Below are 24324 nucleotides of genomic sequence, written 5' to 3'. Positions count from 1 at the left end.
AACATTTGACAGTAAAGACACTTTTTGAACTTTCTATTCATCACATAAACTGAAATATTAAGCAGCAACTGTTTGTAATATTGACAATAATAAGAAAAGTTTCTTGAGCTGCAAATCAGAACTTTTTTATAGGGATAATGATGAAGACTGGAGTAATGGCTGCTGAAAATTCAGCTTTGCCATTACAAGCTTTTTTTTTTCTTTAACTGATTAAAACAAATAAATGCAGTATTGGTGAGCATAATAAATTTCTTTCAAAGACGTAAAAAATATCTTTAAAAAAAGACGGAAATATGACGTAATTTTAAAGCCCAACCGATGTCAATGGAGAAGAGAGGCAAATAAACAACTGTCTTTATTTACAGAATTAATTTACAGTAAGATGGAGCCGAGGTAAAGAACCCTAAATAAATATCCAACATGAATTCTGACAAGGCTATTCTATTAGTGTTGTGTAAGAGCTATACGAATAAATGTCAAGTACAGTAATAAGTCACATACAGTAAAGTCCATAAATAAGAGTTTGGCTTGTGTTTTGGTCACACTAAGCAAGTGACACTGAAATGTATACAGACATAGCTAAAAAATTATCCTGGGAATCATAATATCGAAACGGTCACAGCTTGAATTATAATGGCACCTGAAACATGTTCGAAACATGCTGGCATACAAGCATAAGCACCATGTCCCGCATTCAACACAGCGTGACATCTGCTATGCTTGTACACACTCACTCGGTTGATTTAACGAATAAGTATCAACATTTGAGTCATTTGTAAACAATGATTAAATGGAATGAAAATGTTCTCGGTACCACATCATGGAAATATTCACAGATTCAACATCATAAATCAGAGAGCATCTGAATAAAATGTATTTAAAGATAAAACTTAACAGTAAAATATGCTGATCTCTTGAATCTTTGTAATGACAAAGGTGATATAGGAAAAACAGGACACTCAATATCTCAAACATTAGCGGGATGTGTAGACTGAGGTACTGTCTATCTCAACACCTTAACATCAGGTGAAAGACAAACTCGTCAGGGAAATTCACGGGTCACACTCGTGCCACCCAACGAGATTTAGCTACGGCTTCAAGCAAACAAGTCACGTCATGATTGTTCAGTTAAAAAAATAGTGGTTTTAAATTTCATCAATTTCATAAGCCAAATAAAAATAAAAATCTGCTTTGTGTAGATGCGCTAAAAAGACCATATTTTAGAGTTTGAACATCAGAATGAGTCACATGAGGTCAAATATGTAACATTATGTTATACTACAGACCCATACCCACAAACATCAAAAGTGGTTTCAATGTAAGAAAACAGGATAATTTGAACGTTCTGGTCGAACGTCCAGGTCATTTCAACCATTAATGTAAAAAAACAAAAACCAATAATGGGCAACATTGTTATCATAAATTGGTCTCATCCCAAGAAGAATCGTTTATATTCTTTAACATTTTTCTAACTATCCTCTCCAGATCTTTCCGGGCTCTCTGTTCTTCCTCCAGGGATTTCTTCATTTTTTTATAGTCCTGTTAGAATGGTAAAATCGTGTAAGCAGGAAATGGGAAATATTAAATCTGGTTTTCTATGAATTTAAATATTAGAGAAAAACCTCCTCCGACCCTCACAGACACTCACCTTTTTAAGTTCTTGTACCTCATCTCTCAGAGCATAAACAACATCCACAAGGCTCCTAGGAAACATTGAATATCAAATATGTCAGTGAATATTTTTTTATGCATACTGTAGCTCTATTCGTGTTCTCTTGACAATCATCCCTCTTTTTATTCTCATTATAAACCTTTTTTCTGGTAATGGACAAATATGTGGTCTTACTTCTCCTCCGGTAGAGTCTGACCATTACTCTTCAACTTGTCTACACTGAACTTCTCCTCCCCGGGAACTATCAGCGCTGGGCTGGCATCTTTCCACTGTCCTGTTTCAAAAGAGAAGCCCCGCAGATTGAATTCAGAAGGTTTAGTTAAGTTGGACAAATTGATTAGGACAGTACAGGACCACTGTGCCTCAGGAAATGGTTTGGACTGGATCAAACTTACACAGGACTGTGCGTGAGTGAGACAGGAGTTAGTCATGCAGAGAGGGATCATCCAAGAAAAACTAAAAGCATTCAAAAACCAGAGGATCAAGAACTTCCTGAAGAGCGGTAAAACTACAATTTCCTCAACCACAAAACAAAACTCAAACAAGACAATACAAAAACCAAAAAAAAGAAAACCAATGAACTGAAAATAGGCAGTACATTCATACAAAAAAATAAAAATCAAACAAAAAATAGTTTTTTTGTTATAAGGGATCATTTTTTGAAAAGATAAACAGTGTACAAAACAACCCAAGATTTATTCAAAATGTATATTACAATGTTTGTTGTATTTTGTCATATATTTGACTCTGCATATATATAACAAACACAATAATGTCTTAATTTCAAACCACGTAAACATCACTGAATCATCTCTGTTGAGCTATTTTAAGAACATCTGAATGAAACAACCGACAAAAAGGTAGTAAATTCATATCTTCTTGTTTTTTTTTAACCACAGAATAGAACTTGGTCACAAGAAATCACATAACATGAGGAATTATACTCTTTGTCATTATTGAAATAATTGGCAGCTCGGTTTTCTTGTTTTGTCTCATAAACACGTCATACATAAAAGAGGAAAAGCATCAAACACTGAGTCTCGAATGAACAGTGAAGAACTCTTGACTATTACCATCCACACACCTGATTTGAATGGATTCTAATAGAATTTAAACCAACATTAAATTCAACATTTTTTGTAAACTTCCATATGTTTTTAACCATAGACACCACTATAAACTTACATGTTAGATACAAGCATACAAAAAGTCCCAAATCATTTGAAATGCATTTACAAGTTGAAAATAAATACATTTATATCACGCAAGTATGCACAAAACGTCTCCAGTAATACTGTCCGTGGTGCCATCTGAGAACCATGGTTATGAATTCTTCTCATTCGTGAAGCTCTCTAGTAAAAAACCCAACTTCTCATTTCAATCTAATGTTCACATTCAGTAAACAAAGTCCAAGTTAATACCACACATTTCAGATGAATGACAATACTGTAATATTTACAGAAACATTAAAAGATTTTAGCATCTTTTTTCTTTTACAGCAGAACCTGTCCTCGTTGCCTTCAGAGTGCATCGTACCTTCAACAGCATTAATAATTAAACACATCCAGGAATGAGGGAATGAAAACATCGTTTTTTTAAAGGACACTTAAATGAATAACAAATGCGAGACAAACAAATAAAATAAAAAATAAAAAAACTCAGTTAAAAGGTGCTGTATGTAAGTTTTTGACTCTACTAAAGAAAAAATACCATAATATGTTTGTATGTTTATATTTAAGAAACATGCTCAGTTAACATACTTGTTTATCTGAAAAACAATTCTACAGTCAGTTACTCTCCTTTGAAAATGTGCGTTCCAGGCTGGAATGTCTGTCATTGTTTTGGTTTGTGAAACCCCGCCCACTGCCAGTTTACCCAATTGTATTTCAGCACCCGGGTTGCCAGTTGGCGGAAAACACAGCGTTTTTCATTTCATTCATTGTCAAGTGTGCTCGTTCCTGTTCGTGTCGTCAATCTGGCAACCTGTCTGTGCATCAAGTCTGATAATCAGTCCTACATACAGCACCTTTAAATGAGGTCGGTGGTTTTAGGGGGAGTTCAGATGTCAAGGCAACAGGGGACTGCTTTGGGAAAGTGCATATATATGCAGAAAATAATGATGAACTGTGATTAATACAACACTAAAAAAATAAATAAATAAAAATGAAAAAATAAATATGCATTACAGTGACAGATAGTTAAATAAATAAATAGTTTCAAATAAATATAAAGTCACTTGAAGTACGAGGAGTGAGGGGAAGTTTAATTTTGGTGGGAGATGTAGGAGCTCTTACGGGAAACAGAGCCCATCCTGTAACTGTGGGCCGTCCATATACTGTCATAGTCAGAGTCCTCTGAGAGGTCCGAGGTGGTCTCGGGCCTTGAAATGCTGCTACGGCGGCCCAGAGAGTCCACACTGGATTGATCCAAAACGTGGTTATGCATGAGATCAGTGCCTTGCCATGCTGAAGAAGCCATCCGTTTGCAGATGATGAGAGGGGGATCAAATCATATGAATGAAGGGACGGAGGGAGGGAGAATTGCAAATGGAAAGAGGCGTCGAACAAAGAATGGATGTGGGTAGTACAACCACCCAGACGGGAGAACAAATTATACCCCAAGAGAGTAAATGAGTTTTATAAATAAATGATTGAATAAAATAATGATGTGTGAAGATGTTAAAATCAAAATATGGGGAGGAGGGGGTCATGATAAATAAATGAACATCAAATATGATGAGGAAAAAAGAGAGAGGACATTGTTATAAGAGATCCCAGAATTATCTTGTTAAGATCAACAGGCTTTAGTTTATTTCTATGTTACACATAGAAAAGTAGATATGAATGAGGAATGTCTTAGAGGAAACAAGACGGAGATGAACAGGCCCGCGTACGAGACTTACTTGAGTTCAGAGTCTGTCTGGTTTTGGCACTCGTGCAGTAGGCCTCGATTACTTTCAGGATCTGAGCATCTTCCTCCAAAGCTACAGTACCTGCGCAGTTCAGAGGTTAGTTTCATCAGACGCATGATCTTTTTTAGAAACTCTCAAAATCAGTAACAATATAAACCAGCTAACTTACTCTTCCTCAGTGCAAACTCCTCATCGGACGGCTTCCTCTCTGGCTTCCTCTTGGGCAGCAGCTTTTTCATAGTCTTGGGGCTTTTACTGAGGTCCTGGAAGAAGAGAAGGAACAGAAATAATACAAAAAGGACACAGAAATGTTGGTAAAACTAAGACTTACAGAGCCATGAGAGAGTGTATGATGTTATTTAGTTAAAGGGTTGAGTTATTTAAAGTTCACATATTAGTATTAAAATAATAGTAACCACAATATCAAGGGAAATGATCAACAATTACGATGTCTGTATTATATTATACTACATTTATTATTTTTTACAATATTTTATTTGGAAGACCAGTGTGCTGCATGATCAGCTTTAATCAGAGCCCAGAATACCTCTTTATAGCAGAGAGCAGCTGAGGGCCTGAGTGGGGGTGCTGGACGCAAGCAGCTCAGGCTCCAGGGCTTCTGGGTTTTAGGGGGCTCCAGGGGGCCCCACATCATGGTGCTGTGAGGGGCCCCATGAGAGGAGGGGTGTGGTAAGGTGTGGTAGGCAGGAGCAACTGTCAGGCCCCGGCTTTCTGCATGTCTGGACGGCGTCAGAGGGTGAGACGGGAGCTGGAGGGGTAAAAATTAGGTTCATGTTTAAGTTGGAGATAATGGACAGGCAAAACATAAACCCTAAATAAATGAATTAATAAATCAATTTAGTGTGTTCTATTAAACTTCAAAGGTCCCCTTCTTCGTGATTCCATGTTTTAAACTTTAGTTAGTGTGTAATGTTGTTGTTAGAGTATAAATAATATCTGTAAAATTCTAAAGCTCAAAGTTCAATGCCAAGCGAGATATTTGATTTAACAGAATTCGCCTACAAAAAACGACCCGTTTGGACTACAGCCCTCTAGTTCCTGCAGTAATAACGTCACTAAAACAGTTTTTTTGACTAACCACCGCCCACATGAATTCACAAACAGGGGGCGTTGCCTTGTTGCGCTCCGACGGAGAAGAAGGAAGAGCTGTTTGTGTTTGTCGCCATGTTGTTGAAACGCTGTTTTTTTATCTTGGAGTCCAATTCTCTTTGTTTGGGCTTCCCAGGAACGCTGTATTTTGAGATTAATGGTTACAATTTATGTTTAACTCGGTTGCAGCTCATTTTGCTGAGGACAGCTTGCTGAGGAAAACTTTCTCAATCTCAATCAGTTTAATGCTGGATTTGCACAAAGATTATTCTTGAAAGATGGAGCAGTTCCCTCTTTGTCTGGAGAAGGCGTTGTTTATGGACCACAACCGGTAAGTGTATTTTATTAAGTTGGTGCGTTTAACAGTTTCTGTAACTTATTACACAAAGGGCAACGCTGTTTAGCTTTGTTAACTAGATGTTAGGGCTGTGCAAAAAACAAATGCGGTTTTCATGCGCATCTCGTCAGTAAAAACGCTCCTCCTGTGACTATAAATAAATCTCCAGCACGTGCGTTCTAGCCCAATCGCGTTAGCAGGAGGGCAGCCTGCTCTCAGCTGCTGTCGAATCACAACACAGGTACCGCTGGCCCAATCAGAACCCGTTACGTATTTCTGAAGGAGGGACTTTATAGCACAAGGAAGTCATCAGCCTGTTTTTGTGACAGTGAAAACAGCGGTATACAGATAGGTGAATTGTGTGAAAAATACGGTGTTTTTTACACGCGAAACATGAACACATGTTATATCGCACACTGTAAACACAATCAAAGCTTCAAAAAAGCGCGTAAAACGGGAGCTTTAATATATTTTGTAAAGTTCTTTACGTCTGTGTTTACAAATGTGTTTTTACTTTTTTGCAAAGCTCTTCATGCATTTATAAAAGTGTAAAATAAAGATAGACAGACAGACAGACAGATAGATCTTTATGTCTAGGGTGGTCATATGCGCTGTTCATACGGGACACGTCCCAGCCAGGATTTTAATAATGCCTAAAATATCCAGATTTTGGCTATTTGCACTGTGCAGGTTGATCGTTGTGTAACATTCATGAGAGCTATAAAGAGTAGAGCAGACGGCTCCTTTGAATCACTTTCACGTGTTTGTTCGTTCGTTTGACTTGAAGCATTGTGGTGCACTTTGTTTTTTTTTTTTTTTTTTTTTTGTGCACAGCGACGCTTCCAGTCAATTGAACTAATAAACACGTGCGCATATTTGCCTCGCTTTGATCATTCTCTCTAGATCTCACCTTCTCACACGCAGCCCCACTATTGGTCGATTATGTACAACACCTGCATGTTATTGGTCAAACTGCTCTGGATGTTTTAGGCAATATTAAAATCCTGGCCGGGATGTGTCCTGTATGAATGGCCACCCTATTTATGTCTGTTTTCAAATGTGTGTCGTTTTTACTTTTTGGTAACAAAAGCTCTTTGTGTATAGTGGCTATGAATGTATTAAATATAGATAGATAAAAAAATATTTATCAAATATTTATATTTATCAATATTTGATGGCACTGAATATGCATTGATATTCAACAGTCTAATAGAAGTCCAATAAAGTGCATTCATTCATCATAAAAAAAGTGCTCCACACAGGTCCGGGTTGTTAACAAAAGCCTCCTGAAGCAAATCAATGCATTTTTGTAGGAGCCACGTGGAGCACTTCTTTATGATGGGTGGATGCGCTTTGTTGGACTTTTATTGGACTAATGAATATCTACAGCCGTTCTATCACTTTTTTTAATAACTCTGACTGTATTCGTCTGAAAGAAGAAAATCATTTACACCTAGGATGGCTTGTGGGCGAGTAATTTTCATTTTTGGGTGAACTATCCCTTTAAACACTATATGAGTGGTTTTCTAAGATGTGATGTTAAACAGGTGACCCACTGTGTGGCAGGGAACATTGAGGGGTTTCATGCTGGGAGCCGCCATGGTGTTGTGCTTGGTCTGTCGGTTCAGATGCTCGAGCCAGTCCTGCAGATCCTGTTTGTTATAGCAGATCACCTGAAGTCTCTCAAACCTGCTTCCTGTTGGATGGACACACAAGGAGAGTCAATGAATGACTAAGAATGATCAAAAGCACTTGACTGTGTCCTGAACACAAAAAGATGCGAGTCAGTGTGTCCTTACCTGAGAGCTCAAAAGCATTTTTATGACTTTCGCAGTCTTCTAATGGGGTCACCGTCATCCCGCTCAAAGGTAGCTTGCCCTGAGGGAAACAAAGCAGACGTTTTCTATTTGTGCTAGAGCCGCAAGTGCCATTTTAATGTTTGAAAAGCTGTGTTTGGAGTGGATTTTAGGAGGTGGTGGAGCGAGGACAGTGAGAATTTGGCCGTGTAGTAAGTGTTTCTGACAGCGGCTGGTTTCTGACCTGGTAGATGAAGCCACTCATCCTGGGACTGGCAGACAGGATGAGCAAAACATGAGGAAACAGCAGAAGGTAACGCTCATGCTTATCCTAAAAAAAAAAAAAAATAAGTATAAAAAACAATATGAAAAAAAAAATGAATCAGCAATAGGTCTTTTTGAAACATGTTATTTACTTGTAATGCATTCGTGCTGTAAATAGCATGTTTCCACAACTTATGATTCATGACTTACTCTAACCTTATTAATAACAGTAATTATACAAGGATTATACAAGGCTACCTGAACACTACTCATAGTCGTGGTTGCATCAACATGTTAGAAATTGTATTTTATCAAATTATTTAAGCAGATTTTTATTTTTCCATCAGAACAGTTTGGCAACTTGTCACTCCCAGACATGGGGCATGTAATTGCAAACAAACATTTTGTCAGAGGGTTTTGCCTTTACCATAAGACTTTTTTTTTTTAGATCTAATAGAAGAAGCCACTTTAATAGTTAAAGTCACAATGAAACAGAAGCAGCAACAGATCTTTTCTTCTATATTTAATAAATGCCTGAGTAAAATGGATTATCATAAAAAGAAAATGCAGGGCAGAGCTTTATCCATTGGTTGTTCGATGGCGGATTTCAAATTTCTTTGAGAAATTTTTGTCATTAATTACCCTCATGTTGTTCCAAACCTGCAAGACCTTCATTCATCTTCGGAGCACAAATTAAGATATTAAATTTATTAATATTAATCTGGGAGCTTTTTGACCCTGCACTGACAGCAATGCAGACCCAGAAACTTAGTAAGGACAGCGGTAAAATAGTCAGAAAGATCATTCTTAATTTGTGTTCTCAAGATGAATGAAGGTCTCACAGGTTTGAAACGACATGAGGGTGAGTAATTATTGACAGAATTTTCATTTTTCGGGGGAACCTACTCTTTAATGGAGTCTCTTATGCTCATCAAGGCTGTATTTGTTTGATCAAAATATGGGAAAAAACTGTTATATTGTAAAATATTACTGCAATTTCTAATATTGATTTCCTATTTTAATGTGCTTTAAAACAATTTATTTCTGTGACGCAGCACTGAATTTTCTTCAGCCTTTACTCCAATCTTCAGTGTCACATGATCCCTCAGAAATCATACTGATATGCTGATTTATTAGTGTTGACACTGTTGTGCTGCGTAATATTTTTCTGAAACCTGTGATACTTTTTTCTTTGATTCTTTGACGAATAAACGAACTAAAGAATAGATGAATAAAAAGAAAAGCATTTATTCAAAATAGAAATATTTTCTAACAATACCAGTATTTACTATCACTTTTTATCCATTTAACACAAGCTTGCTGAATAAAAGCATTAATTCCTTAAAAAAAAAGGTAAGAAAAATGTACTGACCCCAAACTTTTGAATAGTAGTGTATATTGTAAAACAACATTTCTACATTGAATAAACACTGTTCTTTTTAACTTTTTATTTATCAAAGAATCCTAAGCAGCACAACAGTTTCCAACACTGATAATAACTCAGCATATTAGAATGATTTCTGAAGGATCATGTGACACTGAAGACTGGAGAAATGATGCTGAAAATTCAGCTTTGCTTCACAGGAATAAATCAGATTTTAAAGTACATTAAAATAGAAAGCATATTTTAAACTGCAACAATATTCCACAAAATTACAGTATTTTCGATCAAATAAATGCAACCGTGATGAGCATAAGAAACTTCTTTAAAAAAAACATCAAAATCTTACTTTTAAATGGCACTGTATGAGACCAAAGAGAAGTCTGATGTTTCACTGGATAATCGAGTTATGACATTTTGATTAAACATTGTCAAAAATTAAAAACCGTCATGAATTAATCATTCACAATATAATAACATTCATTTGGAAAAGGGCGAGTTTTCATTTCATGATGTATCAGCCACTGAGACCTGACCTCACAGCCGTGGTTCTGGACCATGGCCTGGCTCATATACAGCACTGAACCCAGGGTCTTGATGTCTTCCCCCTCCCACAGGCGAATCGTCTCAACCAGGATCTGAAGCTCGAGCTCCTTGCGCTTCCGCACCTCCTGACATTGTGCCTGTAACCACAGCAACACAATACGTTATGAAAGCTGATTGCTATGACAATGATCCACACCTAACTGCAGCAGCAAAGCCACGGGACGCCAGTCTGTTTTAGCATATTAACTAGGCAGTCAACACTCACAGAGAGATTCTTGAAAGCCGTCATACATTTCTGAATTTCTGTCCTGTCTGGATGACCCTCCTGAAGAGGAAAGAAGACAGTGTCACATTGAAATGCCACTAACCATTAAAACCTCAACAGAAATCACATAAACTCAATTTCTCTATCTATCTCTTCTACCTCCATGTGTCTCTCCAGTTCCTTAAGTAACGTGGGATATTTGTCAAGTCTCATGAAGGGTTTGCTGAGGCCAGAGGTGAGCGTGAGAATGCCTGGTATCGACGCACCCCTCCCCTCCATGAACTCCCCGAGCTCCTCACTGTAGGGACAGAAATGAGAAGTTATCCCCAGCTATCAGTGTAGAGGCTCTCTGTGAATCAGAACAGGGTATGATGGTGTACCTGTGATCGGTGAGAATACTGACTGCCGATGGGTGGTTAGAGCAGTAAGACACGTAAAGAGACCTCATCTGGGGCATGAGATTCAGGAAGAACCCTCCCACTCTCTGCTGTAGCTCTGGAAGCCTTAAAATCACAGAACGTTGAGGAGAATTATTACACGAATATTGTGCTAATATTCTTCAAAGATTCTACTTGCTCTACTATTTTTCCGAACCTAGGATATAAATCTATATTCCCAATAATAACAACGTATTCTGCAATTAATTAAACATCTTAAATTTAAAGTCTCAAGTCATTTTGTAGATAAACCACCATTAAAGTTGAATACCAGTTTAAAAGAAAGATAGAAAGAAAGAAATGAATACTTTTATTCAGCAAGGATGCATTAAATTGATCAGAAGTGGCATGAAAAATATTTCTATTTCAAATACATGCTGATGAACTTTCTATTCATCAAAAAAATGAATCATGCAATTTATAATCAATTCATTTTGATATATTCAATTAGAAAACGTATTTTAAACTGCAACAATATTTCATAATTTCACTCTATTTCTGATCAAGAGATAAGAGACTTCTTTCAAAAACAAACAAATTATTACTGACCCCAAATTTTGGAATGGTAGTGTACTTTCAGTCTTAATTTTGATATCTATTTTGGGTTTTTGCAAACAGGACTCGACAAGGCATGGTCAGCCCGGCTAAATTTAGAATAATATAATAATGTAAAGTTAATAATATAACATCCATATTTTTATATATGTACCTCTATGTTTCTTTTCTTTGATCTTAGACTATATATATATATATATATATATATATATATATATATATATATTTTTTTTTTTTTTTTTTTTTTTTTTTTTTTTTTTTTTTTTTTCTCATTAAGAAAAAAAGAAACAAATATATTTTACTTACTCAATTTACTTTCTTTGAGAAGTATAAATTCATAAATAGTTTTTGCTGGTAAACTCAGTTAGCATTTTCCAAACGTATTAAAGGATTTACCTGTAGAGGTCAGTGTAAACATTAGAAACCTCTAGTGATATTCAAATCCTTTTAATGGACCTCAGGTTACTGCCCAGGTCTATTTTCATCATCTAAGAGTCGAAACTTGATACATTTGATTGAGTCTCAGTTTCACTAAGTGCTCCGGCCCTCCTGTTGTAAATTACTCAGGGGCTGCTAAGAGAGGGGCCGGGAATCACACGGCTGCTCACGGTTTGCGTAATACTCACTTGGTAGTGTCCTCCAGTGACTGGACCAGAGTCTGCTGGAAAGTGCTGATTTCCTCCAGGTTCCCGAGAATGACACTTACATCTGAGGGACTCAGTCTGTGGGAAACAATAAGAACTGTAAACCAGTGCTCAAACATTTTTTTTTTGCAAATTATAGGAAAACCTCAGGGGACAGGATTAAATTTTTTTATCACATTATTTTCTTAATTAATTACCTTAAATCAACACATTTAACTCTAAAGCCATAGTCAGAGAAAACATAATAAAAATAAACTAAAAAAAAAAAATGTGAATGTCCTTCTTATGTTTTATTGGTTGTGTTTCTACAAGGGAAAAGCAAAGCTTTTTACTTGTCTGTCATCTGTAGAGGTCTCAGATAGTTAGTCAAAAGGTTCTGGAGCTCCTTTGAATATTCAGTTTCAGTTTCTAGAATGTTCTGTAGCACCTGAACACAAACAAAAAGCAGCTATTTTTAGATCAGATATTTGTAACACAATGATTAGAATTCAGCTGCGCTTATTCACTGTTAATGCACTAAATCTCAAAAATTAAGCAAATCACCTGGTGAGCCTTGAAAAGGGTAAGTGATGGACATGTGCTTACCAGGTTGTAGTAGGTTTTACTTATAGATGTGGTATCAAAACCTTTGGGAGGGCTTTTAAGAGTTCCAGATTTAGGGGACACTTGTTTGTCTGTAAAGACACAGTGTTTTAATAATGCACTATGGACCAAGAGAAGTATTTATACTGGTCCACAGCAAACTGACACTTACCAGACCCTTTAACCTCTCTGACATAATTACTTGGAAACCAGCCTGTCTTGCCGTTGAGGGATCCTTCCCACCAACCCCCTTCTTCCGTGCGAGTAACGTTGATGATGTCACCCTTACTGAAAGAAAGCTCATCCTCATTGGTCTGCTGGAAGTTGAAGCGAGCTTTAACCACTAACTGAGCGTTACTGTTCTCCGTCATGTCCTATGAGAGAGAGAGAGAGAGAGAAAGAACTTATGTTTACATGATGCAGTCTTATAGTGTGCTAACTAGTTCCATAAATTTAAACTGACCCTTTTACATGAATTCATATGTTTATGCAAAACAGAGTTTCTGGAGACTGTCACCACATCACCAACAATTTAATTTAGAAACATCAAATGAAGGACATCTTTGCTTTTCAATTGTAGTTAAAAATACACCAATATGACAATTACACACTGGGGTGTCAAGCTGCTCTTCACATACACAGAAAAGTTATATACTATTGTTCAGATTAATCTAGATTAAAATGGCTCATTCGAATTCTGCCGAAGGCATTCAGAATATGTGTGTTACCCAATAAAAACAGTAAACAAACAGTAAGTCTTTGAGAAGGGGTTTATCAAGCTAGGTGAAAAGGGGCTCATCTCCTGTTTCCAAAATGCATCACAAAGTGCTTGAAAAAGCTGTAAACTAATTCCACATTGCACAAGGTGCAATCAACCTTACACATGTTTCACAGCAATGTTTAAGTTTTTTTTTTAAGTTTGTAGGTGTCAAGGTACAGAAACCAAATAATTAAATGTAAAATAGCACTGGATAGTCTTCAATGTAAAAATGAAATATACAATCAAACCTACATTTATTCAGACACCTTCAACATTTCTCACATTATTACAGTTTTGCTATATATATCAAAAATTATATCTGGTGTCAAAATAATTTTTGGTTTGACTGTTAAATCTTCAAAGTAATGCAGTCAAGAGCAGTGAGTGATTTTCATTTTTATTTTCTTGGATTAACATTACAGCAGCCAGTCGCTAAATTAGGCGCGGTCCCTTTAAGAGACCATGAACGCATCCAAAAAAATACACATCCCATTTTTTCCCTCAACTGTTTACTTTCACTTAAGAAATAACTGACAGCTTTTTCGAGCATAATTTCCAAGGTGGATATTTTGACACATTTTGTATGAATTTGTCGGCACAAGAGCAAAAATAAGCAAATTCGATGTTCAAGTGTTTTGAGACGCCTTTCTCTTCACAGAAGAGAGCTCGGTTCAGTGTCGCTGTCCGTGATAAGCGTCTCTCTCTCTCTCTCTCCGCACCGAACACAGCGCGCGAGTTCATCTTTTCCGCATATTGTTTTTGGATGCTTTAATGTTTAAATCGACAAGCGGTAAGGATTAAAATCATGTGAAAAAGAGAAGCTTTCGTGGCGATGCGCAGCAGTGGTCCGTCAACTGTCCTGAGCATCTTTTTAGGCTGGCCTTAGCCAGTCGGTTATATAAAATATCAAGGTGAAAGTAATTAAGCTTGCTTAGTATAGACCCAGCTCCCAACCCAAATTTGAGAATAGATTAACTGCGATATTTTTTTTAATCGCCCGATAAGAGTAACGCAACGGCCCACCACTAATATATATATATATATATATATATATATATATATATATATATATATATATATATATATATTTTTTTTTTTTTTTTTTTTAGAAATTAGTAAGAATTACACCGATCAAAAGCAACAGTAAAGACTTTTATTATGTTACAAAATATTTATATTTTGAATAAATGCTGATCTTTCAGACTTTCTATTCATCAAAGAATCCTGAAAAAAAATGTATCACAGTGTCTAAAAAAATGTATACTGATAATAATAAGAAAAGTTTCTTGAGCACCACATCAACATATAAGAATGATTTCTGAAGGATCATGTGACTCTGAAGCCTGGAGTAATGGTCCTGAAAATTCAGCTTTACATTAGAGAAATAAATAAACATATTCAGACGGAAAATTTTACTTGAAATTGTAATAATATTATACAATATCACAATTTTTTATGTAGCCTATTTTTAAGCAAATAAATGCAGCCCTGGTGGGTATAAGAGACTCCTTTCAAAACATTTAAAAAATCTTATTGAGCCCTAACTTTGGTAATGTAGATGTAATGCACATGTAAAATAATATTTTGACTGAGACCCGCTGCGGCTGGTCAAGTGTTCTCACCCCAGTGTTACTCACAAGGCTGCGGAACTGGTTATGGAGCAATTTAGAGGATCGGCCCAGTGAGGACTGGGAGGCCAGTGATTCGAAGGACTTGATCCGATGGGCAGAAGAGTGACGGGTACATACAGAGTCGCTGTCTATGCCAATATCTACACCAAAGAGAGAAGACAGAGGAGAATAATAACCAATGGGAACATCTGTTACACAGTCAAACACTGGAAGAAAAGCACATTAGCCACTTTAAACACATTTGAATCTGCTGATAACACTGTGATTTTAGGCTTTAAAGTTTGTTTCTTTGTTTTTTGTAATATCGTGTTTTTTAAAATGACTTGATTTATATTATGAAAATCTAAATAGAATAATTCTCACCTGCAGTGACTTTATTGAGGACAACCAGTGTAGTGAGGACTCTGCTGAAGTTGTGGCCCTGAAACAGGTCACCAGCCTCAAAAGGCTACAGAGAGAGAAACATTATATAACATCATTAATCTAGACCACCTACATGTCAGTTAAAAGAGATCCATACAGGACTCTAGCCTAGAAATTTCTTCAGGTTGCGCTACATAAACTTTACAAGTTTGACACACTATTTTAACCATGCGCACACTTTATTACAAGGGCAGGACAAATTTAGAAAAATGAAAATACTAATATCAACACTGCACTCCCGATACACAATATCACAGAACTAGAAAAAAATTTAATGATATGTTTTTCACTATATGAAAACAAGGAATAACAATCTATATCCTTTTAAGTTTGATTTACCGATATATCATACCCGTTGTAAACATAAATACCAAATTTACCAATGTATGTTTTAATAAAAACATTTAATTTTAATAAAAATGACTGAGAAGGACCCCAAAACTAATCTAGTCTTCCAAAACATAATGGACAAATAAAAGTCTCTTTGTGATATCATTGTCGTATTCACAACATTGGTTGTTGCCAGCATAAACGGTGAATATAGTGAATATTTCATTTATATATCATCCAGACCTGTTATGAAAAATAAAAGAGTCCACATACAGCATCTATTAGAGGCAATCATCAGGCATTCTTTGTTTGTGCCGTTTAGTCTTTGAGCAGGTAGTGTGGTTAGCCATAGGTCACTAATGTCTCTAACTAATTCTGATTCGTTCAGCTCTATATGGTCTGTCCTGTGTTGATCTTTGCCAGTATTGTAACGGTTTGATGGGTAGTTATGTGTACTTATCAGTGGATGTGTGCGTGAGAACTTCAAGAGAAAATATCAGCTTCCGCTCTGATTACAGTTTATGCCCTGAGAGAAGCAAAAACAAGTATGTGTGGATGTGAATAAGTGGACAATGCATCATCTCGAGCGCTTTGCCTTTCAAAGTAACAATGCTCCTTCAGTGACTTACTAAATCACTCTAAGAATATGACGGTTTTAAAATGATGCCCTACTTTATATAAGAACATTCATCATAGATTGTATGATGGATGTTAATCCATGCTCTCCCATCAGCATAATTTAATGAAAAATTTGCAATTTCAATTATTTTGGTAACTGTAATAAGAAACAAGTCTGGAGTCAGTAACTCTGGGAAAGAAAAAAAAAACATTCATATCATTCAGTATAAATGTATTAAATGGATAAAAAGTTACATTAGAAACATTTATGATGTTACAAAATATTTATATAAATATTTAGAACATCAGAACTTTCTATTTATCTATCCTGAAAAAAAACAAAATGTGTCGCAGCTTCCCCAAAAATATAGAGCATCACAGATGTTATCAACAGGAAAATAAGATAACAATAAGAATCGGTGTACTTGAATGATTTCTGAAGGATCGCGTGACACTGAAGCCTGGAGTAATGGCTGCTGAAAATTTACCTTTGCCATCACATAAATAAATTATATTTTAGAATATATTAAAATAGAAAGCATTTATTTTGAATAGTAATAATATTTCACATTATTACAGTTTGTACTGTTGATTTTAAAAAAATGCAGTCTTAGGGAGCAAGAGCGACTTCAAAAACATCAACAACAAATTTTTTTTTACCAAACTCATTAGTAGGACAGTGTTTGACACAATAAGAGCTTTTTAACATATTTATAATATATTACAATTTCAAGTTTGTCATAATGTGAAGGCAGACTTATTCATTTCACAACACACATTATCTTTAGCTAATTATCTTTAGTCTCCTAAAAATAAAGAATTAATTAAAATCTGTATAATTCATTGCATATAACTCCCTAGATTAAAGAATTATATATTTGGATATCACTGTGCACTATTTAACTCCAGCAAAAACAACGCAATTTTAGCCCTACTGTGGCGTGATCCCATTTAGAGTAATATCAAACATTAACAACAGTGGGAGCTGTGATAGAGTCTGAACAAAGTGTATAGCCAGACAGGAGATCTGAAAAAGCCATCATTTAGTTAAGCTTGAGATCACATCATCACAGCTGAATGAGTTCAGTGCTTCATGGAGAAGGAGCTTCAGAAGAGGCTGCTCACAAGGCAGAGCGAACTGGACACAGACTAGCGAAAATCCTGTAAACCACAAATTTGGAGCAAAGGGATAAGCTTTCATCTCCCAGAGGTCAAAGAGTCTTACTTTAGTACAAAAAATAAAAACTACAAAACAAACTCTCATACAATTTAAAAAAGCCTTTCAATCAGGCCTAGTTGTATCACATAACCTATATGCAAGGTTTGTCATCTGGGAATGTGATTAGAAATCATAGGCTGGGGGCATGACAACATTAACCCGTCCTTGCAATGTCTGTGGCAAGTGCTCACAGCTGTAATCTTCCACACATATGACTAAAAATAAGTGTTTACCAACAGCTCATTTCTATTCCCAAAATTTAGCACACTGTGATGGTGCTGGTGATGACAGAGTTGAACCCTAATGAAGCCTTGGGCATTGCCGGGTCAAACGAATACCTTTTAACAGGTCAGAGAGGAGCAAATTACTGTGACAGAGGTGCAACAGGAAACTCGAGAACAATAACGCACCATATGAGAAAACTCAAACCCACACAATGTAGAGTAGATAAAAAGCAAATTGAACTGTGGGAAAGTATACGAATGCAAACAAACCCCGAGAGGAATTCATTAACATTATCTCCAGCAGAACAAACACCTCTAGAGATCACAGTGTAGAAGCAGACTTCGATGCACACCAGGCACAGCATTAATCACACATTATGTGGCCAAGAGCTCCATATGTGACACGGGCCTCAACCTCACCACATCTAGATATACACTTGACAATACATTAGCATCACCCTGAACCATCTGTTCCTTAATAAATGCGCATTGATCAAATCCCACTAGCCCTTTGTATGTCTTTCCATCCACATTTGTGAAATGTTAAATGATTAAGCCATTAAGTCTCTAACAGTGGACAGAAAAACACTGTAAAAAATGGAGTTAACATAATTCACTTTATAACACAATCAATATTAAAGTGTAACTTAATATCATTATTAGTTTTACCCTACAATAGCTCTGACATATTAAATCCAATCATTTAATTTTCCAAACACGTCTTTAACATCACACTTGATATTTTCCCCATACTGTATAGACCTAAAAATGTCTGTATGCATTAAAAATATATATTTGCCCTTATATTTTTGGAAGGACATGCCTCACAAAATTGTTAAAATATTGTGGGTAGCCTACTCGGAGTTTGTTTTTTTTTTTTTTTGTTTTTTTTTTACAAAAGGTTGAAACACATTATGAAAGTGACTTTTGTTGAACTTAACCAAGCAGAAAACAACTTTTTGAATCCATACCAGAGCTTCAAATTCATGCTGACTCAAATGAAACACAAAAACTGTACATGAATGGACAAAGCAACGCCATTCATAGATGACACAGCCCTATAATGCTGTAGTAGCGCACAAACTCGCCAGAAAAATCCCGATATTGTATTGACAAACATTTTACAACCACAACCAAATAAACCCTAGCTACATTTTCATAACATAACCAAGCTTTTGTCCCATCAGACTGTGACAATGAACCGATGTGCAGGCATGATCTCACTCGCATCGGTCCAGAGTTGCGTCTTTCTGTCTACTGCACGTTTCTTTTGTTGATTGTTTTCATTGTGGCGCCAATGCAGCAACATACAGTAGAGTCAAAGCACCATAAATACACCAACTTACCTCGACGCGAAACACCGCGCAGCCCTTGAGAAACTCCGTGATGTTGCTCAAGCACTCGCTGTCGTTCTTGGGATCCTGATAGATCTGCGGGAATCGGGAAGAGCAGTTAAAAAGTGTGAAAGCTTTGGGAGCGAAGCACTGGCTCGAGTATCCTGTAAGAGAGTCCACGGGCTGGCTGCCTGCCTGCCTGACTATAACCACATCCACCACACACACATCGCGAAACAGAGCTGCAGCACCGTGGAGATGGACAGCAGGAAGCGGGAGGAAGTGACGTTTGCAGATGGACGCCGAGCACAATGGGACGTGATCAACACACCCCTTCTCTGGCGGGGGAAGTTAAAACGGGTCCGTCAGTCAGAGCAGGTTTTTTGAGAGTCTAATGAGGGGGTGCAAATCAAAACATTCTTACAGCAGTTAAAACCTTCTGATAAATATAACAGGCATTTGTGTATGTGACCCTGGACCATAAAACCAGTCATAAGGGTCCATTTTTAAATTGAGGTTTATAGCCTTACATCATATGAAAGCTGAATGAAGCTTTCAATAGATGTATGGTTTGTTAGGACAGGACAATATTTGACTGAGGTAGGCTACAACTATTTGAAAATCTGGAATCTGAGGGTGCAAAAAAAATCAAAATATTGATAAAATCGCCTTTAAGGTTGTCTGAATGAAGTTCTTAGCAATGCATATAACTAATGAAAATTAAGTTTTAATATAGGCTATACGATAGGAAGTTTGCAAAATATCATCATGGAACATGATCTTTACTTAATATCCTAATGATTTTTGGCATACAAAAAAATCTATCATTTTGACAGTGATTTCAGTGACTAAATTTGTTGCATACTGCAGCATGAAGGCATATGTTGACAATGTGAGCTGACCAACATACAATACAGAAAGGTAAACACATGGTGGATTAGCACTGAAATGTGTTTGAGGTGAAATCAGATGGGATTAAGTCAATATATTATTTTATCTCTCTATATAAAAAAATGCTTTAGTCACTATTTGTGTTGTCAGATTGAAACCTTCTTGAGAATCACTATAGCATGGAAATCTTAATGTGTACTTAATAATTAACTTCAAAGATTTCAAAGATAATTCCAGTGCCTAAAAGTATTTCCCCTTTAATGGTATTACTGGGGCTTACAGTTTTTTTTTTAAAGTTCTTCAGGAACTGCAGTGTGCTCCATTTTGTAAGTTCCCCAGAGATATGTGCCTAGAGGTTCTCTAGAGGCTTCTTTCTGCCAGTGTGGCAATCTGTTTCTCATTTTTACAATACAAAATTATCAGATTATGATAAAATGAATCCTTTTAAATGTTTTAATGTATGGTGCCTGCCAACCCACTCATCCGTATCTGAAATAATAATAACAATAACTACAAAAAATGAATGGAATGCAAATAACAAATCTATTTACATATATCAAATGTATTTTGTAGATTTTAACATTTACATGTACAGTAAGTACAGTTAAACACATTAAATCATATGATTTAAGAAGGGGGCAGTTTACCAAAAATGAAAATTCTGTCATCCTTTACTCACCCTCATGTCGTTCCAAAACCATATGTCTGTCGTTCATCTTTGAATCCCAGATTAAGATATTTGTATGTATCTGTCTTACTATTGAAAGTCAATTCAACCTAAAATGTTGATGGTTTAAAAATTTCATACAGTCATTATAAAAGCAATGCATATGAATCAAGTAATTTAATCTAAGTGTACTGAAAGTCCCAGGTTGCATTAAAAATATCTTCATCTGCATTCTGAAAATGAACAAATGTTTTTGTAAAATGTCATTTTGCATTTAGGCCAAACCTCAAATGCTTCCACTAAGTTGGACAGCATGAAGCAAAAGTATGGTTTTAAGTTCTTGTTGTGGCAACCAGATACATTACGAGCTGATTTACTGAGAGAGGTTCAAGAATGAAAGTATCAGCAAATCAAATAGCAATATCAATAAAGCTTTCCTTCTTTGCTGTGTCATCCTATTAGAAGCTGCAAATGATACCTAAGACTGTACTGTAGCTAGGAAATGGGTGCTTCATTTTAAGTCGGTGGACCTTACAGCTGAAGCTAGTGTTTATTTATTTATTGTAGTGAATTGTCAGGATTCTTACGTCTAAAAAAATATTTTCTATTCTTTTAGAGATACAAAATGGAGTAATGAATCTAAGAATAGCAGTAACTGCCCATTGCAGGAGACAAATCTTCCTTATGAAAGCAAGTATCAAACGGTCTTGTTCTCATTATAGCACAGAGCATGTACCAGAATAATTAAGTCTGTATGATAATTTTGTTCAACTATTGCTTAATTTCAGATTTTGATAGTCAAAAATACTATAACAGATATGTGGGTCAAAACACCAATGTTTATGTGCTGATGATAATAAAAGAAGTGACATGAGTCACACAAGTAATATTTATTTTTTTATTTTTATGTTGCATTAAATGAAGGTTGCATAACAGGTTTTTTTTTATTGCACTCTGTGGACAGTCCCAACAGAAACATGATGCTTCTGCCCACACCATCTAAAAAAAGGTCAAGTGTACCATTATTTCTTTTTCCACTTTAAATATGCAAACTTTAGATTATTTTTTTTTTTACTTCCACACAGTTCTCTCCAGGATATACACCTGCTGTAAGCATCCTATTGTTAAGTTCACAGTGAGAGTTTGAAATTTGATAAGCAAACCAGATGGGGCTTGAAAGGAGGTTATTGCTGTCATAAACTGTTAGTCATTGTCAGCGCTGACCCTGAATATGACTGATTTCTTAAAATGCACCCCCTCTGTGTATACCAAACCAAAAAGGACAGACTCCATGCATTATTTATGGAAAAGACAACTGCTTTAGAAAACATGTTGGATATCATTATACCTGAGTGGTCATGTGCTGCTTTAATTATGGGGGGGGGGGGTGCATTTCTTATTTGAATTCTGTTTCCTCTGAGAGGCATACTGAAATCTTTATGGCTTTCATAAATTTGCATTTACCCTCAGGTATCTTGATCAGTGGAATTTATTGTTTTCGATCTGATACTATGAATTGTGTTATCGTGGTTTAATGTTACTGCATTCTGATTATTTCTGTGCAGTTTAACTGAGATAAGAAAATAATGTGTGTTGAACTGCAGTTGAATGCCATTTGTTATGCCTTTCCAGTTTGCATTGCATTACATTGGACAGAAGCAGCTAGGGGCTTATGGGAATAATAATAATAATAAAAAAACACTGTTTCTTTAAACGAGAGCGCATCCGCTTTTTTGTCTATTTATTGTCTATGGCGGCCCATTTCCAGTGTAGGCAATATAAGCAAGGGTGCATAGCTGTTATACCTTGATAACAGATTTATGCTATTCATACACAGCCATGTAATGCGATTTGCACACGCTTATCCTCAGGTTTCCATATTGTGTACTAAGTAGGTTATCATTTACATCTCACGTACAGACGGTTTATATATGTTTTACTGGATTTCTATTAGATATGACAGTCAAATGCGTTCAACATTCAGCTTGGTACAGATCTCACAATAAAATCGACGACTGCCAATATTGTCGCCTGGAGCAACAGCAGCACTAGCGCGCGCTGCTCGCCTCTACGGACCTGCTGCTGCAAGGGCTGCGTTTACATTCATACAGAGGATTAAACATCTGTTGTGACCTATATATAAACTATACATGCCACTTGTGTTATAATAAATATTAAAGCGCGTGCAGTGTGAAGATTACAGGAAAATGTTCAGTGAACACGGTGCGCCAAAGGGAGGATGCGCGCTTACTTTATCAGTAGTGCCTGGACGCAGCCGCTCCAGCAGCCTGCACAGGACGACCCCATCCCTTAGCGAAGACTGCAGAAATCCATCGGGGTCCGAAATGGTCTTTTTTGGTGATTCCAAAACCCCGAGCGTAATGAGCCAAGTAACCGTTTGTTCCGCCGGATTCATGGCCACACCAAGCAAGCAAGGTCGAAGCTCTCAGTATAGCGATTGTAATGGGGAAAGAATTAGGCTGTCTGTTATTAACCACTCGTTGAACTGGGCCCCATTTTCCTCTAAAACGTGTTGTTTGAGGGTTGCCGCATTATATGGCGCTCCATGGAGATGAGTAATGCTATCGCTTCGCTCCCATTTCCTTTATTACGACAAGCTGTCAAACGCCTTTCACTGGAATACAGTCAGCGCACGAACCTGCATCTTCCGGCAGATGACATCACAGCATAGACACAGCATATGTGACCAGTCGGCTTCTCATCCTGCTTTGCATGTGCACTGCATAGGTTCACCTGCTCTTTGCATGACTAATGTGTCGTAGCATAAAGATCCAGTGTACATTTATTACAAGATCTATTTTTAAAGATTATTGAGAAGGAGGAATTGAGGATTTTCTACCTTAATAAATGGACGTTATGAAGTATTTCTGTACATTGTGAGAGTGTGAATGCATCGATACATACAGTATATGGGATTTTAAATATGCAGTCTTCAAGCCTCCCGTTAATGGGCAGGTTATACGAGACTGTTGTTTTTATCAGAATAGTAAGTTCAGATGTGGTCCGCAGGGTGGCGTCCTTTGACGTAGCATTTGGCCTGCTGAACCAGACTATAATGGTTTAATGATTTTGAGCTGGTTTAGTCTGGCCTTGTGGTTCTCTCAGTCTCACCAGTCCTCAAAACAGATGAAAGTGGGAAACCAGTCTTTTTTTTTTAAAGCAAGATTGTCATAGGAATGTGAAAAAAAGTTTGTGTCATTTGTCGTTCTTCATTAGTCTGATTCATTTCTGAATCTTGTACACTAAGTAGCTTAGTATATGTAAGAAGGAGAAATTTTTTTTTCTTCAGCAGCCAGTAGTCTTCAATATCACCTGATCCTTCAGAAATCATTCCAATGTGTTGTACTGGTGCTCAAGAAACATTTCTTCTTATTAGCAATATTGAAATGTGTTGTTCTGCTATCTGCTTTACATTTTTGGGGTAGCATTTTTCAGAATTTTTTAACTGACAGTAAAAGCATTTATAAAGATTTAAATATGTATTTTTTAAATCTGTTCATTTGAATTTCTTATTAAAGAAAATAAATCACACACACACACACACACACACACACACATATATATATAGAGAGAGAGAGAGAGAGAGAGAGAGAGAGGCGAGTGTGATATCACCAAGTACAACATGTTCCTGGATCAACATCCTTGTTGATCGATCCTGAAACAACATTCCAATCAACCAATCAGAATTTTTCAGAAAATAACTGTT

General features: G+C 36.5%; 1 protein-coding gene across 5 annotated transcripts; it reads right to left on the bottom strand.

Annotated features, from left to right (window-relative positions):
• Positions 1-665: 665 nt before the first annotated feature.
• LOC113108792 (rho guanine nucleotide exchange factor 7-like) lies at positions 666-23358 on the bottom strand. 5 transcript variants are annotated; one of them, XM_026272118.1, is made up of 23 exons: positions 22849-23358; positions 19052-19135; positions 15255-15339; positions 14898-15031; positions 12673-12874; positions 12504-12592; positions 12251-12345; positions 11901-11996; positions 10663-10785; positions 10442-10580; positions 10283-10342; positions 10008-10154; positions 8071-8157; positions 7830-7908; positions 7587-7726; positions 5131-5352; positions 4753-4846; positions 4575-4664; positions 3967-4137; positions 3170-3177; positions 1847-1941; positions 1649-1703; positions 666-1539 (listed from the first exon to the last, which is right to left on the bottom strand). In XM_026272118.1, the coding sequence occupies exons 1-23, from the start codon at positions 23011-23013 to the stop codon at positions 1417-1419; spliced, it is 2583 nt and encodes an 860-aa protein (XP_026127903.1). In that variant the 5' UTR covers positions 23014-23358; the 3' UTR covers positions 666-1416. The 5 variants fall into 5 exon arrangements, with proteins under 5 accessions (XP_026127903.1, XP_026127902.1, XP_026127899.1 ...); XM_026272117.1 differs by lacking the exon at positions 3170-3177 and having other exon boundaries at positions 1847-1946; positions 14883-15031; XM_026272114.1 differs by lacking the exons at positions 3170-3177; positions 3967-4137 and having other exon boundaries at positions 668-1539; positions 1847-1946; positions 14883-15031; positions 22849-23356.
• Between the last annotated feature and the right edge of the window lie 966 nt (positions 23359-24324).

Source organism: Carassius auratus, chromosome 9, assembly GCF_003368295.1.
Source record: "Carassius auratus strain Wakin chromosome 9, ASM336829v1, whole genome shotgun sequence".
Taxonomy (NCBI): domain Eukaryota; kingdom Metazoa; phylum Chordata; class Actinopteri; order Cypriniformes; family Cyprinidae; genus Carassius; species Carassius auratus.
Note: the sequence above shows the minus strand (reverse complement) of the source record. Positions and strands in the feature narration are given on the sequence as shown.

What these genes read in the sequence shown, in the direction of transcription:
- LOC113108792 (XM_026272117.1), bottom strand. Translation starts at nt 23,013, where the DNA reads ATGAATCCGGCGGAACAAACGGTTACTTGGCTCATTACGCTCGGGGTT. An exon ending in TCACTGGAGGACACTACCAA is followed by an intron (nt 10,786 to 11,900) that starts GTGAGTATTACG and finishes TGTGATTTTAAG; the next exon opens with GCTTCCAGAGCTACAGCAGA. An exon ending in AGTATTCTCACCGATCACAG is followed by an intron (nt 10,581 to 10,662) that starts GTACACCATCAT and finishes CTGTCCCTACAG; the next exon opens with TGAGGAGCTCGGGGAGTTCA.